This window comes from Nothobranchius furzeri, chromosome 5 (assembly GCF_043380555.1).
Source record: "Nothobranchius furzeri strain GRZ-AD chromosome 5, NfurGRZ-RIMD1, whole genome shotgun sequence".
In the NCBI taxonomy this organism is placed as follows: domain Eukaryota; kingdom Metazoa; phylum Chordata; class Actinopteri; order Cyprinodontiformes; family Nothobranchiidae; genus Nothobranchius; species Nothobranchius furzeri.
The window spans coordinates 66,738,323-66,756,529 of NC_091745.1; the positions used below are offsets into that span (position 1 = coordinate 66,738,323).

General features: G+C 39.3%; 1 protein-coding gene across 5 annotated transcripts in view; it reads left to right on the forward strand.

Moving 5' to 3' along the window:
- The first annotated feature begins 1,666 nt into the window (after positions 1-1,666).
- Positions 1,667-18,207, forward strand: part of bbs9 (Bardet-Biedl syndrome 9) — a 186,496-nt gene continuing 169,955 nt past the window's right edge. For 4 of the 5 annotated variants that reach the window (XM_015949922.3, XM_070551029.1, XM_015949923.3 and 1 more), the window contains exons 1-8: positions 1,667-1,793; positions 2,921-3,043; positions 3,699-3,849; positions 6,296-6,360; positions 6,472-6,585; positions 11,851-12,025; positions 17,358-17,442; positions 17,775-17,958. In XM_015949922.3, the coding sequence (XP_015805408.3) occupies positions 2,932-3,043; positions 3,699-3,849; positions 6,296-6,360; positions 6,472-6,585; positions 11,851-12,025; positions 17,358-17,442; positions 17,775-17,958 (886 nt within the window). In that variant the 5' untranslated portion in view covers positions 1,667-1,793; positions 2,921-2,931. Of the gene's footprint in view, positions 1,794-2,920; positions 3,048-3,698; positions 3,850-6,295; positions 6,361-6,471; positions 6,586-11,850; positions 12,026-17,357; positions 17,443-17,774; positions 17,959-18,207 lie in introns of those variants that run through there. The other variant, XM_070551030.1, reaches the window with a different exon arrangement.

The following is an 18,207-nucleotide window of genomic DNA, read 5'->3' on the forward strand; positions in this document are numbered from 1 at the left end:
TAATTTGATATCATTCAATCCAAAGAGGAGAAAAGAGGCTTTTTGTTAGATAAAGTAAAGATTAATGGAGTCAACCATTTTTCCATCAAATTATACTTTGCAATATGAAGGTTGGAAACAATACTTTGTGTTGAAGTGACCTCTAGTGGTCAGTGACAGGAGTTACAAAGTGAGTATCATTTCTCTCGTAAATAAAGATTTCTTTATTTATGAAATGTTTCACTGTCTCATTAGATAGAGGTAAATATGCTGCTGCACGTGGTTCATTACATCCCAGTAAAACTTGTTAAAAGTGATTTAAAATCTGTGGTAAAAGTTCAGATCCACCTCTAAATTATTCAGATTTTTCTGGAGCTCCAAAGGTAGAATTTCTCCACCTGTTTGTGTCATCATCTTGTGTTTAAAAGTATTTTTAGTGTGTGTGTGTGTGTGTGTGTTTTAAATGTGCTGCTATCACCTGCATGTTGCCTTTTCTTATTGTAGAGTTTACGTCAAAGACATGAGTACAAGTGTACACACCAACGATAACATCATACTATACATGGAGATGTATATTGTTTTTCTGCATTCAAGATATTTCAGAAGTTTTGACTGGTTTGTTTTATTTTTATAAGCGGGTGACTTATTTTGACGGTGTGAGGAAAAAATGGCAATAAAAATTCATTTTGTGAGGCTGCCAGTGCATCACAGGATGGAGTTTAGACCCCCAAAGAGTCTTTGTGAATCTTATTTGAATGGTCATCAACATGAATCTTTTTACATACAGATAATGTTACACTGCAATACTCCAAATTGATGGTATTTTTAGTTTATTGTAAAAATATGTGAAGATGTATGATACACACAGTCCCAGGTCAGCTGATAAACACCATTTTTAAAAATGATTTTACTAATTATTAGATTAAGCACAACCCGTCATGTTGTCAAGAGTAAAAAAAAAAATCCTGAAAAAGATTGTCTGGTAACTTTGGCAAAACAATCAAATTTAAAATTAAACAAGCTAAATAAGCCTATTGATGGCCATCAGCCAGTAGATGAACCTTTCAGTATTGTTTCTGTAATATTTTCTAAGCTCAGGCCTTGCAAGGGACTTCTAAAGGCACAAAACATAAAAGGAAAGATAATGCAATAATAAAAACAGCCAAACTTGTAAACAATGCTCCTTGTCTGCTCTTAAAATAAATACACCAGGATACATTTTAGATAATGAGTTAAAAATCACAGCCTTTGTCTTATTGGGTGGGAAACTCAGTTGGAAAATGTATTAATTTCTGTTATTTATGTAGTTATGGTATGTGTTTATTTTCCAAAAAGAATAAAACCATCCATAGCCCATCTATGACACTTTAGGTCTGAATTTTTATTCCTATAAAATTATACAATTTTTCCTAATTTTTGACAAATTTTGTAAAATATAAACAAACATATATATTTTACAGCATAAATCAAGGTGATATGGCATATTTTGTAATTTCACTAATGTATCCTGGCACAAATGATCACATTGTTTTTCGAATAAAATAAGTGGAATGAAATTATTGGTAGAATAAAAAATATATTAATAGTTAACAAATAAATACATTTAAAATAACTAAAAAGAAGCTGTGGAAATTAGAATGAGGGAAAACTCAGTTTCCCATGAAACAGTTCATTTTCGTTCATGCGCACTAACGCGCAGCTTTCCCGTTAAGCGTCAGTACCATGACAACAGGACGATGGTTCTCAGCAAGATGGTGAGGAATGTAATGTTTGTGTGACCGAGGAGTGAGGAACGAACACTGGCTTTTGTGAAGGTAAGAAAACCTCAGGAGGTTTTTGCCATAAATGAAAAACTCGGAGACTTTAGCGGCAGCTCCCTGACCTACTAGCTAGTGCCCAGGCAACTACTTGGAGTGGAAGCTAATTAGCCGCGGCTAAGCTAAAGTTAAATCTGCCTGCTTGATTTGAATGTATCCGTGCAGGCTGCTCGAGAGTCACCAATGGTTTAAAAGTGCTTGACTTGGAGGAACAGGAGAAGGGTGATTACCGAAAATTCTAAACTAATGAAAAATGAAGCATCAGTAGTTTCGTCATGTTTTGCTACTGAAGCCACAAAGTGTAGTTTCCACTATGCTTTTGACTAAAGGAGCATCCTCTTTACTAATAGATACAAAATTGAGCTTTTTTCCATTTTCACCAACACCACACAGTAACAACATAATAACAATCATACAAATGACATGGTCTTCACTTTTGAACACCATCTTAACCATATTATTCCCTCATTTGATATTTAAATGTGTTTATTATGAAGATGGCGCTCACCTACCATCAATTTTGGAAAAACTTCATTCTTGCTAAAAATAAAAGAAGCCCTAGAACATTGAAATGATCATTTCTTTGCTTGATTGCTACACTGTTGTCTCACACTGTATGTGTATGAGGTTAGGAGAGGTTCAGTGTCGGGATTAACTGCCTGTTCCACCTGCTCAGCACTTACCAAGTAGAAAAGCTGCTTGCCCCCACCTACCTCCTCCTTTATTCTGCTTCTCAAACAAGCATGTGACTAGCTGCTCCCCCCGGACTTGGCTGCAGTCCTAAGCTTGATTCACAAATCACTAAAACTAACTGGCCAAATGGCAAGGTGATATATCAAAATAGCAGGAAATGATTGCAATTATTTCACCTTTATTCATATTTATAAAAACAGGGCGTGAGAGAATACCATTGAAATATCACAATATTTGTCGTAGTTTTACAGTTTGGGATGAAGATACAAAAAAATGTTTTTTCTTAAATAACAAAAAAAAAAAAACGTTGACATTTTATGAATGTCTCTTTATTATTATTATTATTATTATTATTATTATTATTATTATTATTATTATTATTATAGTTGTTGTTATTATTATGTCTCATTTTCTTCTTTGTCTCTGTCCAGTTCAGGACACCATGTCTCTGTTCAAAGCCTGTGACTGGTGGTCAGCAACTCTTGGCGAGGGTGAAGAGTTTGACCAGGGGTGTTTATGTGTTGGAGACGTGGACAACAGTGGGACAGGACATGGTTAGTGAGTAACTTCTCTTCACGCTGACTAACTCAACCCTAACCGTAACCCATAAACTTAGTAAGTAGAGGAATGTGTGTTTAATCAGTCATAACAAGTATCCCTGGGCATGCTCAAGCTGTCCAAATGCTGCTAATCAGGGGCAGAGCCCCACACCTGTGACTGGAACACACCTGGCTGCACTTAAACAGCAAGAGAATGTTGCAGAAGAATTAGCACTTAAACAGCAAGAGAATGTTGCAGAAGAATTAGCAACAGTGTTTGGGTGGAAACCTAATCCAACCGGTGTTTGACAGTGTTGCTCCTTCCACAGATGTTTGGTTTGACTAGAATATGAGCTGTGGGGCCTAAAAGAATACAATAAAAAAGTTTAAACAAAACAAATAATCTTACTTTTTGTGCTAAATATACAGTAGATGACAAGACCTAAACTATACCCCTTTGTCTTTATAAATTATAATACATACTTTGTATTTACAGACAAAACCTAGTAAATTATTCCAGTAATTTACAGTTGGGAATCTACGTCCTCATAGTCTGAAATATATGAATACAAGACCTGCAATTAATGAAAATCTAACAGTGGGTATTAACTTGAATGTCTCCTGTATGTGCACCCTATTCAAAGCGTTTGTGGGTTTAAACATTTTACAGACAAGATCATCGTAGGCAGTTACATGGGGATGCTGCGAATCTTCTCCCCGCATGCCAACAAATGCACTGAAGGCAGCCCAGCTGATGCGCAGCTCCTTGAAGTCCAGCTTCAAAACGCCATCATCCAGGTTGAAGTGGGCAGGTTTGTCTCGTAAGTATTTGGCACAAATCTGAGATACATTTGTGTGCTTTAGAGTGTCACGTTATCTGTTTTTAAAGCTTTTCACAGTAAAAACTCCTTATTTAAAAAAAAAGTCTATTTAGATGCAAAACACTCAAACGTCTTAAAAATGATCGCTGGAAAACTTACTACAACCAATGCACAAGCTAAAACTGAGTCGTAACGAAGTAGCTGGTTGTGATTTTATTAAGCCATCATTTATTAAGCTTTTAAGCTGTACTAAGGGTAATCAATCAATCAATCAATCAATCAATCAATCAATCAATCAATCAATCACTTTATTAAAGACACAAGAAGGTCTATAACAGATAGTAAAAAAATAGATATTTAGAATAGGTAAAATACATGCAAGCTACTTTAGGCTCACATAAAGGTAAAAACGCCAATAAATGAAAATGTTAGAATAAAACATGACAGAACTGTGTGTAGGGTTTGTCAAGGACTGGATTATACTGTTCTTAGAGTCCCTTAATCTACACATACAACTGTACATGAGATTCCGTCTCACTGCAGGGCTTGTAGGTACACCCACACTTAGGGGTGGGCAATATAAACGATATAAGGTAGAAACGATATAAAATTGGGTAATGATAGAGTTTTTGGCTATATCGCAATACCGCAATATTGCGATAACACATGAGGTCACTAAGGCCTAGTCCACACGTAGCCGTTTTTAAAAAAAAAAAAAAACAAATATCCGCTCCTCCAAAAACTTGCATCCACACCACCTCGTTTAAAAAAAAAACTGTCCACACGTACCCGGATAAATACGTTGTTAAGGACATGCCAGATCTGTAGGTGGCAGTACTTCCCCCGTTCTTAACCTCGTCCTTCGTCTGTGGTCTTCCGCAAGGAGCAGTAATTCCGCTTGCAGAAACAAACAAGCAAAAGGCGCTTGGACAATTGATAAAGCGAGCACAGCTCTGAGGGCATCCATGCTGTCGGCTAGTGTAAACACAGGTCGCACACGTGATGTCAGCATTTTTTTGTCGCGGAAAGTGACGTTGCGGATCTTAAAACTCCGGTTTTGTCTGTCCACACGCAGACACCCAAAACGAAGAAAACGCAGATCTTCACTTTGGCCGGAGTTTTTAAAAAGATCCGTTTTTATGTGAAAAAAAACTCCGTTTTCGTGTGGATGACAGGCCAAAACGTAGAAAAATATCTACGTTTTGGCAGATCCCCGGCTACGTGTGGACAGGGCCTGCTGACATTAGGACAACAAGCATGGAGTGGGAGGAGGAGGAGGCCTATATGCCTCATGTGGCATATATTTGCCACATGAGGAAATTTAAAAGCATGTCATTTTGACATATATAAACATAGGAAAAATATATCGCAATATATATCGTTACCACACATGCTTCAGATTATATCGCCATATAGATTTGAGGCCATATCGCCCAGCCCTACCCACACTAACAAACATTGTGCTTGCACTGCACCTTGGCAATCTAAGCATGGTCCTTAACCCATCATTATATGCAACAGTGAGTTTCCTCATGCTGCTTTGCTTGTAGCACCTCCATAGGTGGGCAGTGTGCACAGCTGTACATATTGTTATTTTGAGTGTCTGTACTTAGATAGACTCTGTATTTGGCTGATTTACAGAGCTAGAATGAAACCCCAAACTTAATAAGAAGGTAGCTTCCTGTCTTGTTTTCTCATGATGAACAGCAAGCCATGTTGAGCTGTTCCATACGCTCTCTAGGTTAAACACCTTACATTCATCGATAAACAGAAAGCAAAAAATAAAAAATGTACAAAACCTAGTAAGTTTTTCAGTGCGTTTGACTGATCTTTGCTGTTTGTTCGCTTTTGTTGGGATTGAATAATTTCCTTTTAGTGGTGTCTAGGCAAATAAAACCATTAAGATGAACTAAATATGAATCAACTAAAGGCAACATTCTGCATCCAACCACTGAATTGTCAAATCACTATTTTCATTTATTTAATTATAACAACTCATTTTTACACATGATGTTCTTTGGTGTCAAAACGTCTATTAAAGGATAGAATAGGAAATGTTTCTACTGCCATCCAAGCAAGTTACTTCTTGAAAATACACAATTCAAAGGTCTAAGTTTATTTTTCCTGTTCGTTGTGGTTTTGGTGGCGAAATAAATACGTTAAAATAAACCTTGGCTCATCATGGAACGTCACCTTACATCCAACCATAACCAACATATGGAGCAGCTGTTGCAGTCATTATTTTTCAATTGTGAGCTAAAATAAATCAGGATTCCACCCTGAGGCTGAGAACATGGATCCAACCACACCAGCAGGAAGCTTCTCCTTTTTTGGAATATTTGAGGAAAAAGTTTTCCAGCTGCCGACCCACAGGTCCATGTTGGAGACCGCGGTTACGTGGTTGACTCTACGGATGTTCTGTGTCAAACGTATTCTGTGTTCTCAGGTGTTCAGAGTTTCTCCACCTGGCTGTTCTTCACCCCAGGAAGCTGTCGGTCTACGCTGTTTTTGGTAAAAACCACATCAAGTCCTCAAACCTTCATAAAACAAATGATTGTCTCTCACTTACATCATGATTTATATCTAGTGAGATCTTTTAGAACTTGTTGCTGTTGAATGCAGGAACTGCAGGGAATGTGGATCATGGAGATCAGTACCAGCTGAAGTTGATTTATGAGCACAACCTGCAGAGAACTGCTTGCAACATGACGTATGGCACATTTGGAGGGGTCACAGGTAATCATATGTTGCAAAAATGTCAGCATTTATTTCTGGTCTTTTATTTCTAGATTTGTAATCGTTAAAGGGATACTATGCAACTTTTTCATATTTTTAACTATTTTCTTGCTCCACAATGTGCTGAAATGACCCTTTATAGGGTTAATGATAAGTCACTCCGATCCCCAACACCCTCTGTGTCCAGAGTACCACAACTTTCAACTTCAAAACTGGCTGGCCGCTATCTGTTAGGTCACACTTTAGTCTTAGGCCTAGTTCACACGTAGCCGGGGTTTTTTAAAAACGAATATCCGCCCCTCCAAAAACTTGCATCCACACCACCTCGTTTTAAAAAAACTCTGTCCGCACGTACCCGGATAAATACGTTGTTAAGGACATGCCAGACCTGTAGGCGGCAGTACTTCCCCCGTTCTTAACCTCGTCCTTCGTCTGTGGTCTTCCGCAAGGAGCAGTAATTCCGCTTGCAAAAACAAACAAGCAAAAGGCGCTTGGACAATTGATAAAGCGAGCGCAGCTCTTAGGGCATCCATGATGTCGGCTAGTGTAAACACAGGTCGCACACGTGATGTCAGCATTTTTTTGTCGCGGAAAGTGACGTTGCGGACCTTAAAACTCCGGTTTTGTCCGTCCACACGCAGACACCCAAAACGGAGAAAACGCAGATCTTCACTTTGGCCGGAGTTTTTAAAAAGATCCGTTTTCGTGTGAAAAAACTCCGTTTTCGTGTGGATGACGTAAAAAAATATCTATTTTTTGGCAGATCCCCGGCTACGTGTGGACAGGGCCTTAATAAAGTGGAGCTGACATGCCAGCGCTGGAGTCCGCTTCCAGCAGGTTTCCTGCATGTTTTAGATCACGAACACAGCTGATTTGTTTGATTTAGTGATTTTTATCATGAGAGGGGCCATACAAAGGGTCATTTCTTCTTCTTCCTGACTTTGATCAGTTCTGATACGTTCAAATTTTGTAAATGAGTTTTAAGTGTTAGACTTCACTTAGCCTCAGAGCTTTGGGTCGACAATTTCTTCTGTCGATTAGGACCTTGGCATACATTTTGCCAGAGAAGATCCTCACAAATCTATACAAGTGTAATATGTGTGTATTCAAAGTGCAAATTTGTGCACGTGTGCCTTTGCAGAAAAGACGATGGCAGCAACAGGCCAAAAAAGCATCTAACTGTAAAGTTCTGTTTAAGGAGCAAAAGGGAAAAAAAAGACGGATCATGTTGCTGCCTTTTTTTTTGAGTCAACTGGACGTTTGGAAAAATCAAGTAGGGGAAAGCCCTCTGGCAGTTACTATCCAAGGAAAACACACACACACACACGCGGGAAAACCCCTTTAAAGTACAGAAAGTGTCCTTTTAAAAATAAAGGCTTTATTGTCAAGGTGTGTGTGAATAATGCACTCGCCAGACACTGTGGCCTGGCAAGATGAGCCCGGCATTGACTCCATGTTTAGATGGCTGTGTGTGTGCGTGTGTGTGTGTGTGTGTGTGTGTGTGTGTGTGTGTGTGTGTGCGTGTGTGTGTTTGATTGATTGATAGAACAGTCTGGACTCATTAAAGCCAATACTTCAGTTTATACCCGATGCACGTTCATCCATGCCACAGAGCCATGAATGTGACTTTGTCTCTGCGTGTTTTTTGTTATTACCAAACTGTGGAACGAGTCCTGGAGATGTCAAACGAGCTCTCACACAAACTCACGTGTTTGTACAAACGTACATGCCAGTTTGGACCAAGAGCCCAGATTCCCGACTCTTTCCCTGAAGTAAATTACTTTAACCGTAACCTAGAATTAAATTTAGGCTCAACCTCGAAGCACAACCTTGACCAACAGGCTTTTTTTATTCTCATTTCCTATAAGCAATCCTGAAAATAATCTAAACTCACTCATGGTGATAAGACACATGCACAGACAAGGTGCAAGCTGCTCTTCATAAATGAAATCATCCTGTACCTTCCTGTTGTTCAGTGTGTCTCCACTAGGTGGCAATAGAAGCTCTGGAATAGCATTCAAAAGGCATGAATGAATGGGAAGTTGTATTCATTTTTCAAAGAGGGGATTCCCCTTCTCACACTTTTCGGCAAGGTGCTCATAGATGTAGGGGGAAAGTATATAACTGGTAGAAATCCTGCCTTAATTAGGAGCCGCTTCACTAAAAATATGTTAAAAGCTCCACTTTTTTGTTTCATGTAGTGATTTATCTTTATGTTTGTATAGTTTGATGCCTCATATTTATTCTGTCAGTTTAGAAGATGTCAAACTTGGAATGATAAAGCTTGTATCGAGAAAAAAGAAAGGACTGGAGAAAAGTCATATGAAGGATGTTGTAGCATCAGTATGTCGCTGGATGTGTTTTTAATAGACTAAGGACCGTCCATAAACGTAAGCTGTGTGACAGCTTGTTCAAATTTTGCACTCAGATCGACCATGGAGAGAGTGTGTGTGCACGTGGGAAGGTTTTTACAAGACGTGTCTGTTCCTACACGTGAGTGTGTCCGGTGGTCTGTAGGAGCCATTTAGCTGTGCTGTAGGCACTAATAGCAGCTCTGTACTAACACTGCTCTAATAGCCCATCTGCCTCTGGGTTTGGGTCACTTTCAGGCCACACACACACACACACACACGCATGCACGCACACACACACACACACACTTTCACGTTGTCACACACTGAGGTGAAGCGCTGCCCACTCCAGCCTCTGTGCTTTGTTGGCTCCTTGTACAACATTTTTTCATAATCACACTAATATAGGCCTGTTTCCTCTGTTCTGTGTGAGCTGTAGTGTGCGTGTGTGTCCGTCTATGTAGGCTTGTGGACCAAAGACTGTTTAAAAGGGTGAATGTTTGCCCACGTGTCTTTTAACATTCACATGCATGTGTGTGTGTGTGTGTGTCTGTGTGTGTGTGTGTGTGTGTGTGTGTGTGTGTGTGTGTGTGTGTGTGTGCGCGCGCTCTCAGGCTGGACTGTTTAACATGTTGCACCAGAGCATGGGCTTTAGAAGGATTTACATGTGCACTTGCCTTAATGGCACAGACCGGTGCCCTTTTCATGCATAAATGGCACTTCATAATCACCTATGTTAGCGTTAGAAGTTTCAATATAAATATATAACAAGCCTTTTACTTTTAAAATTGTGAATATATTGGTTAAATTATATATGTAAGCGAGTTACTACCCGCTAGCCACTGAAGCTGCAACTACTAAGCAGCTAACCAACCATAGATAACTTCTTTGGATTAAAAAAAAACATTTTATATCAGTTGACTTACATTGAAATTTTCTCCGAAGTAGCTGCCGGTGTTATGCCGAGAACAGCCTGCCTGCCGAAATTTGCATCCCCTGCCACGGGAGCGCGCATTGCGACGGCTATGAGATATACACGTACTATTACCATGATAACTATGCATGTGCGTCCTGAAAACTTATGTTGTCACAGTTGAATGTATATAAATAAATAAACAACTATATATATATATATATATATATATATATATATATATATATATATATATATATATATAATTAAAAAAAAAGAGAGAAATCCCGGGTTTTATACAAACACTTTTCACGTTCCTGCATTGAAACTTTACTGTGTCCCAGATGTATTTTTCGGTGCTCTGCTATTTTATGAGTCATATTCTCTGCTTTTAGCATAGCAGGTAAAACATTTTATGACATCTAAACATTTTAAAGTATTGATTAGAGGGCTGATTCTGTTGCAAACAGGACACAGTATGAGTTTGTCAAAAGTAGTAAAAAACGTTCTATCCACTTTTAATGGCAGACTGCACAATCTCGTGATCGGTTAATCTAATAATTCTTAAATAATAGTCTTCAGGAAAAACTGCGTGGGGGGAGGGGGGTGTTACGTTATTGAGATTCCTTACGTTATAACAGTATTTTATTTATCAATAAAGGTTTTTTTAAACTACTACCTGCCTGTTTGTCTGTGTGTACTCCTCTTTAACCGCTCTAATCAGTAGCTCAGAGGACAAATGGGGTTGTGTAGAAAGTGAAACATCATTCATAACTTTATCATTACTTGAAATAATAGGGGATGCTTTTAAGGACACAACGACAGTCTTGAACAGTCACCAAAATATCCACTAATGACGCATTTTGAACAGCATTTTTCGCACACGCACACAGAAACACGTTTTTGCCTGAATTTAAACTCCACCGTTATGTTATCATGTACACCTTCTTAGACATTCACCTCTTTCCTCCACGAAACATCGTGTTTGATCTCCTTGTTGAGTTGCAGCGTGTCAGGCTCAACAGCTAGGTGTGTTAATGGATACTCATCCCTGGCACACACTCACTCTGTTACACATAGGTGTGTGAAAGTGTGCAGCCTTTTTGCCTTACACCTCAATGATGGATGTTAAGTGCGTGTGTGTGTGTGTGTGTGTGTGTGTGTGTGTGTGTGTTTGCGCTGTAGGTGGCTGTCCTCCTGACCTGTAGCTGATGGCAGTGTGAGTTTTAATAGCACATTGAGGCCTAATTATAGTTCTCTGGTCACATAGCTCCACTTCTTTACGACCATGTGTGTGACAGTGTGTTTTGCGTGTTAGGGCTTAATATTTCCTACATCCTTTTTTCCCCTGTTAAACACACACTTGTGTGCACACACACTTTAGCACAGGGGTGTGTGTGTGTGTGTGTGTGTGTCTGTGTAGGTGTTAATGGAAATATCAGATTCCACCAAAGGGGCGATCACACCTCAACACAACACGAGATCATGGCTGAAATACAACAGGTCATGGAAGTCATCTGGAATGGTGGATGAGTTTAAATAAAAGAAATACCGACATAAAGTGGAAGTGAAATAACTGTGGCCATGATGATGTACGTTAGATCTTTAGATTGCATCAGAATTCATTCTCTCTGGCGTTGTTTCTCTTCCTCAACCCTCCCGATTCAGTGGTTGAATGACCTGTTCAGCAAGCCATCAAGCTCTTCAGAAGTAAGGTAGTCCCCACTTATTAAAATCAGGTGTGTTGAAGCAGGGAAACCTCTTAAATAAGCAGGATGGTGGCCTTAGAGGACCAGAATTGGACACCACTCACTTAAAGCATCTCTGAACAACTGCTCCAAGATCCATTGCCTGTGCAGCTCTAACAAACCACTTAGAACATGTAAAACCACATTTTCAGTATGAGTTGTTCTTATTAGCTGGATTTTTCTGCAAAGGAGTTTGGTTCCTGATGCATTCCCAGTGTAAACCTTGTGCTTTGCTGTGCCACTTCTCCACCAGGTCACCATTCTTTGTGCATCCAGTCCATGGACGGGATGCTGATGTTCTTCGAGCAGGACAGCTACACCTTTGGCAGGTTCCTCCCTGGTTTTCTGCTGCCTGGTCCACTAGCTTACAACTCGAGAACTGACAGCTTCCTCACGGTGTCGTCTGCACGTCAGCTGGAGAGCTACAAGTAGGTTCAAAGTTATCTCACAGTACAAGATAAAAGCTGCAATAGCAAATTTACAGAACAAGCTAGCTTTGAAACACAAACATGGTCACAGAAATCTCACCTGTCGGGTGATCCTCAGGTATATTCCTTAGGCTACGTCCTCCAGAACTGCCAGAAGAAACCAGATAGTGCTAAACACCAGTCTCCGTTTTCTACATCCAAACATCTTTTGTTGTCCGTGACTTCAAATGGTATTTTTACTTTGGGGACTAGTTTGTCCTAAAGCTGAAGTGGTAGCAGCTGGCTGTTTCTCCTTCTCTGATATTATTAAGCAAGAGAACCTCTCACACCAGTGGTGTTCTGTTGTAAAATACATGCGTGCAAAATGAATGAAGAACTCAGGACGGCGTGGACGAGTGTTGAGACCGACAACCGGATGCTTTTGGTTCGAACAATTTTGTTGGCAGAGGTTTTTAGACAAATGAGAGAGAACCTCTTTATTATTTGTTTTCTTTTTTTTATCTCCACAATATATTGAGTATATAGCTTTATTATGTTAGAATGTTAAGAATAATGAAAAAATAGTTTAAGCTAACTTGTTTTCCAAATTTGCTGTTGCTGCTTTAGCAAAAGAAAAAAAAAATATTTCCACCTCTGATTTAATAGTATTTGTTAATATTTGTTGGGCAGCCATTAATTTGGCTTGGATCAAATTATTTGTGGATAGCAATATATGGAACTTAAAGACAAATTTTTTGTTAAAATAATGACAAAATACAGGTGAAGATTAATATTCATGGTTTTCTAACATCTTGCCTCTGATTGGCTGACAGCAACACGACCATTCTGCTGCCTTTGTTCGCTCTTGTTTCTTGGGTAAAAAATGGAACATTGATGTTTTATCTCTGCAAATAACACAAGCCTGAAAGTGTTCTGCCATGTGATGAAGTTGCTAATGCTAACAGTTAGCATCTACTGCTCTCTCCTGGATGCTAAATCAACAACAGCCTTCCGCGACTGCAATCTGATATTTTTCCCTGTGCCATGGAAAAGGCTTATCGTTTTCCAGTCCATTTTCTTTCTGCGGCTGATGCAGGCAATGGGAGCTGAAGGAAATTGTCATGTTTAGCATCCGTGTGCGATGTGACCGATCATATCTCCAAAAGAACGAAACAAGAATGAAATTTGTTTTCTTTGTAAGCTTCGTCATCAAAAATCTGTGTGGACTAAAGTTCGCTGTGGAAACACAGACCTAACTACTGTCTTCAGATACCATACTCACTTAACCAGCTCAGTGGTCTAGTGGTAGAGTGTCCGCCCTGGGACTGGGAGTTCAGGGTTCAAAACCAGACGGGTCATACCAAAGACTCAAACAATGCCTCCTTTCTTGACACTCAGCTTTAAGGGGTTGGATTGGGGAGGCTAAACCACCAAATGGTTACGGAGCACAGCCACTGCTGCAGCTCACCGCTCCCCCCCCCCCACCCATGGGGAGTCAAATGCGTAGATGGTTTTCATCAGTGTGTGATGACTAATGGGACTTTAACTTTACACAGAGCTGTGAAAACCTTTGCTGTAATGCTGCAGTTGAATTTTTACTGATGATTTTCATTTTTTTCATTCTGGTGAGAATGAATTTCTTCCATACTGGTCAGTTCAGTTAGCTGCAGATCAATAATTTCAGTGGATTTTCAGCTAATGTCTGGTGATGAACAAAATCAGTTAAAAGGATTCAAAACTGCGTCGGAACAGTTTTCAAATAACACATTTATTCACATTTTAACTTTAAACAGATTTCTAGAGATCATATGTCAAAAGGGTTAAAAGTGTATTCCAGCACATACCTTACAGAATAATATGTTATTTATATTTACGACAAATTCAAACAAAATCAGATCATTTGGGATTCCACTGACTACCTCAGGATCAAATGACTGGTCAAACTGTTCTGTCTCACAGAGTTTATTTGGTTTGTTGGACTCTGCTGTGCTGATGATGAATGACTGTGTGTCTGTGTGTGTTGGTGTCACATTTCAGATTTGAGTCTTCTGTTTATCTAAAACACAGCACACATGCATAGTGTGTCTTTGTGTAACTGTCCATGTATACTTTTACACACATATAAACAGAATGATTGAGGGACGCTATAGTTTGTGTGTGTGTGTGTGTGTGTGTGTGTGTGTGTGTGTGTGTGTGTGTGTGTGTGTGTGTGTGTGTGTAAAATTAGTCCAGTTTCCAGAAACAAAATTTCTTTCACAGAAAGATCTTTTTTCATTTAAATGAGGCAACTGTTTCCTTGACTTCAAAGTTTCTCTGATGATTGATAACACACACACACACACACACACACGCACGCACACACACACACACACACACACACACACACACACACACACACACACACACACACACACACACACACACACACACACACACACACACACACACACACACAAATTCTGCATTCACATCATTAAAACAGTTGAGCATTTTGAAATTGAAAATATGAGAATTGAATGAAAAATTACATTTATTTTATAATGTTTTTAGTATATTATTATTATTATTATTATTATTATTATTATTATTATCATGCTGTATTTCATTATTTCACTCAAACGAGTGAGTGTGTGTCTGTCAATTCACTGAATGTTTCTTTAAATTTGAAAACCTTTGACATATTTAATATATTTTAAGTCTATTTTCTTTTCCAGGAAATCATCACAGTGTGATGAAAAGGTTTCTTTACTGGCAGTCACCCATAAAGCTCATTAGTCTGCTTTCTGGTTTTTATGGAGGCTCGGTGGGAGCTGCTACTGTACGGATGACTTCAAAACTATAAATCATGTGCTGAATAAAAAAAAAAATCAAAGTTTCAGAGTTGTGTTTGCCATATTTGGAGTATGAGAGTCAAGAAAAGACGTGGACACCCCAGTTTTTATGTTTTCTTTAATTCTGTCTAAGTAATGTAGAATAATCTTGATTACTGTCGAACTCGAGAGATGAGGTGTTGATGTCATTTAATTATAAAGAAATACACAGAAAACAAGGAAGCTGTATGTTTTTTTTTTCTTAATTTTTTTCCAATGGTCAACATTTCACTTTTCTTCCTGATGTGCAGTTGTTGCTATTAAAAAAAGTTTTTCTTATTGTTATTTTAAAACATTTTTACCCCCCAAAAGAAAAAGGTGGCTGGGGTGTCCAAAGTCTTAGAAGGGGTTAGAAGCCCTTATGGGCCGCACAATGTCTTTTTTTAAATGCAACATTTCTTTTATGATGTTTTTATTATTGTACTGGTCTAAATCAATCAATCAATCAATCAATCAATCAATCAATCAATCAATCAATCAATCAGACAGCCAATCAATCAATCAATCAATCAATCAGTCAGCCAATCAGTCAATCAATCAATCAAACAATCAGTCAGCCAATCAATCAATCAATCAATCAATCAATCAAAGATACTTTATTAATCCCAGAGGGAAATTAGAGGTTCAGTACACACAATTCAGAGGTCAGACATACATGGGCAAGATACATGACAAGAATTGGTGACTGTGGTTTCGCAACCCGAGTCGTGCTACCTTAATAGAGACAAGAGGGTTGCATGAGGATTGGTTCAGGTGGAGCGAAAAAAAAAGACATTTCAGAGTTACCCTCCATAGGGAGGGCAGCTTCGCTATGCAAAAAAACACCTCAGACAGATATGCAACAGACTTCAGACAACACAACATAAGTGTCCACTAGGTGGGGTGGTGAGTTGGGACTATCCCCACTTCAGTTCCTGCAGCCACGATGAAGCAGCGTGTGTCACCTCAGTGTGGATAGGGGGAGGAGCATTGAGGGTTGGAGGATTGCAGTGACCCTGGAACGTTTCAGCGGCCTTCCCGCAGTCCCGCCCAGGCTGGGATAGGAGACAGAGTTGAGTTGCCATAGCGACGGCACTTTCCACATATCTTCTGAGGGGAAGTTTTCATTGTAGCCTTGCAGGCTCAAGGGCGCAGAATTCCGATTAGAAATTGTTTTGGGGCCAGACAGAGATAATTTCCTCTCTGTCTTACAGTTTGTTGGTCGTCAACTTCTCAAAATCCCAATAATGGACATTAATCTATCCCAATCCGTGCTGATTCGTGCACTCTCTCCTTGATGGCATCCATCTTTTGTGCCAATAATGAATCTTGGCCAAAGTTCCAAGCTTACGATTCATCTCGACAATTATGTGAGTCTGTGAATTCACAGCGCGGTGCAAACCATCTCTGAGCTCTGGGATCAGGCCAATATTCCTCGACAGCTCGTTAATTTCCCAGTAAGCCAGGTAGCCTCCAATGCCGATCAGCAGGAAACCCGACACCAACACCACGAATATCCACACATCTTCAGAGTCCTCCACTAAAAGGCATAAAACAGAAATTAGTGGTAAAAAAATTTTGAGCAAAATCTCACCAAGGGCTGCAAATATGGACATTTATGCTGCGGAATAATATGAGAAGGTAAAGGAGTGACACATTATTTTTTCTACCCAGTTTCATCTCATCTCTTCAAATAACAGCTTCACATATTTAAACACTAAAACTCCAACAGCTCAGCGGGCCGGCAGGTGTGTGTGAGTTGGAGAACATGCTGCACATAGTTGGAAAGCCTAGATTATTCTGACTCTGGATCAGAAACACTTATGTTTGCATGCTGCCAGATATTCACTGAATAACACTGATGGACCGTTTTCTTAAAAATGTTCAGGTCAGTTTAAATGTGTGAAATTTGACAGAAGACATTTTTATTGAGGACGTTTATTTATTTTTTTTCCAGATATTAAAATTGTACAGAAACCTCAAACGGCAAAAGGGTAAACGTTTTTCTCTCGTCTGTTTTTTGGGTGTCTTCTTATAGAACAGATGACAAAATTAAAAAAATGAAGTGATAATATATGACATGACGACAAAGTCCTTTTTCACTTGTCCTTCATGGTCTAATAAAAAAAATACATGTTTTTATTTTGCTGTTGGATGAGAAGGGGAATTAAAAACTGAAATATTCTCTTGCCTTTCAGAGCATCCATAAAAATGCCTGATTAGAATAAACAAAGAACTGTTTATGTTGTTAACTTCAATAAATCCGCTAAGAAAACCAAATCTCCGAGCTGAAAGTAAACAACTGGTGAAGTAAAGCAGTGATTGTGAAGATGAGATGAATTTGAAATGAGCTGATTTGATAATCTGGTAAATATGAACTACATGAACATGTTCTCTCAGCAACACAGTTGACTGAAAAAAAGGCGGCAGCATTCTGAAATTCAAAAGCAGCCTTCACACTGGATGTTTGTGTCAGTTGTAGTTTGTTTCTTTTTACTTCTCAGGTATGAGACTCTAGCCGTGTCTGCAGATGCAGAAAGTCGGCAGGATTCAGACTTGCCCCCAAAAGCCGGAGGCAAGAGGCTGTCGGTGAGTCTTAAACATGCAAAAACGCTACTGGGCAGAAGTCTTTGGTACTGATCTTGGCCGGTTACATTTAAACACTAGAGTAATCCAAATTTCCAACATGGATACTATTTATACGGTACAACGTATACATTATCTGAATTTCTCAAAGCAGCACGTGAACTTTAAGTGCTGGCTGATACGCGCAGACTTCGTTTGTATATTTGTAAAAATCTACTTAAATGCATTTTCTAAATACTGCTCAGACATCACACTTTTATCGTTTACATCGTGTTTGTTATTTTAAAACTTAAGAGGTTACAGCAGCCGGCTTTAACTTTGCCTTTTTCCTCCAGCCTGACTGGACGTTTGTACTGGGAGAACAGGCCCTGGATGTGTCAGTTCCCTCCTTCTCCCATTCGTCTTCCTCCATCCTTGTGCTGGGTGAGAGAAACCTCTTCTGCTTCCGTGACAACGGACAGATCTGCTTCATGAAGAAACTGGAGTTCAACCCCAGCTGTTTTCAACCCTACGCTTCAGGTAAACAACCAGAATTAAAGGCCATTTATGGAGCTAAATCAGGGAAAAGGTTCTGGTTTTCCTTGCCCACAAAATGTTTTCACTGGTAGGCTAGAGATCTAGACACGCTCCACTGTAGCATCAGCAGGTCTCCCACTGAGCGCCTTGTGATTTTTAATAAGAGGCGCTATATAAAAAATAATTTCTTCTTCGATGGCTTGGCTAAGGTCAGTCACAGCGCTCTTGGGTGGTCTTAGCGCCATTAAGGCA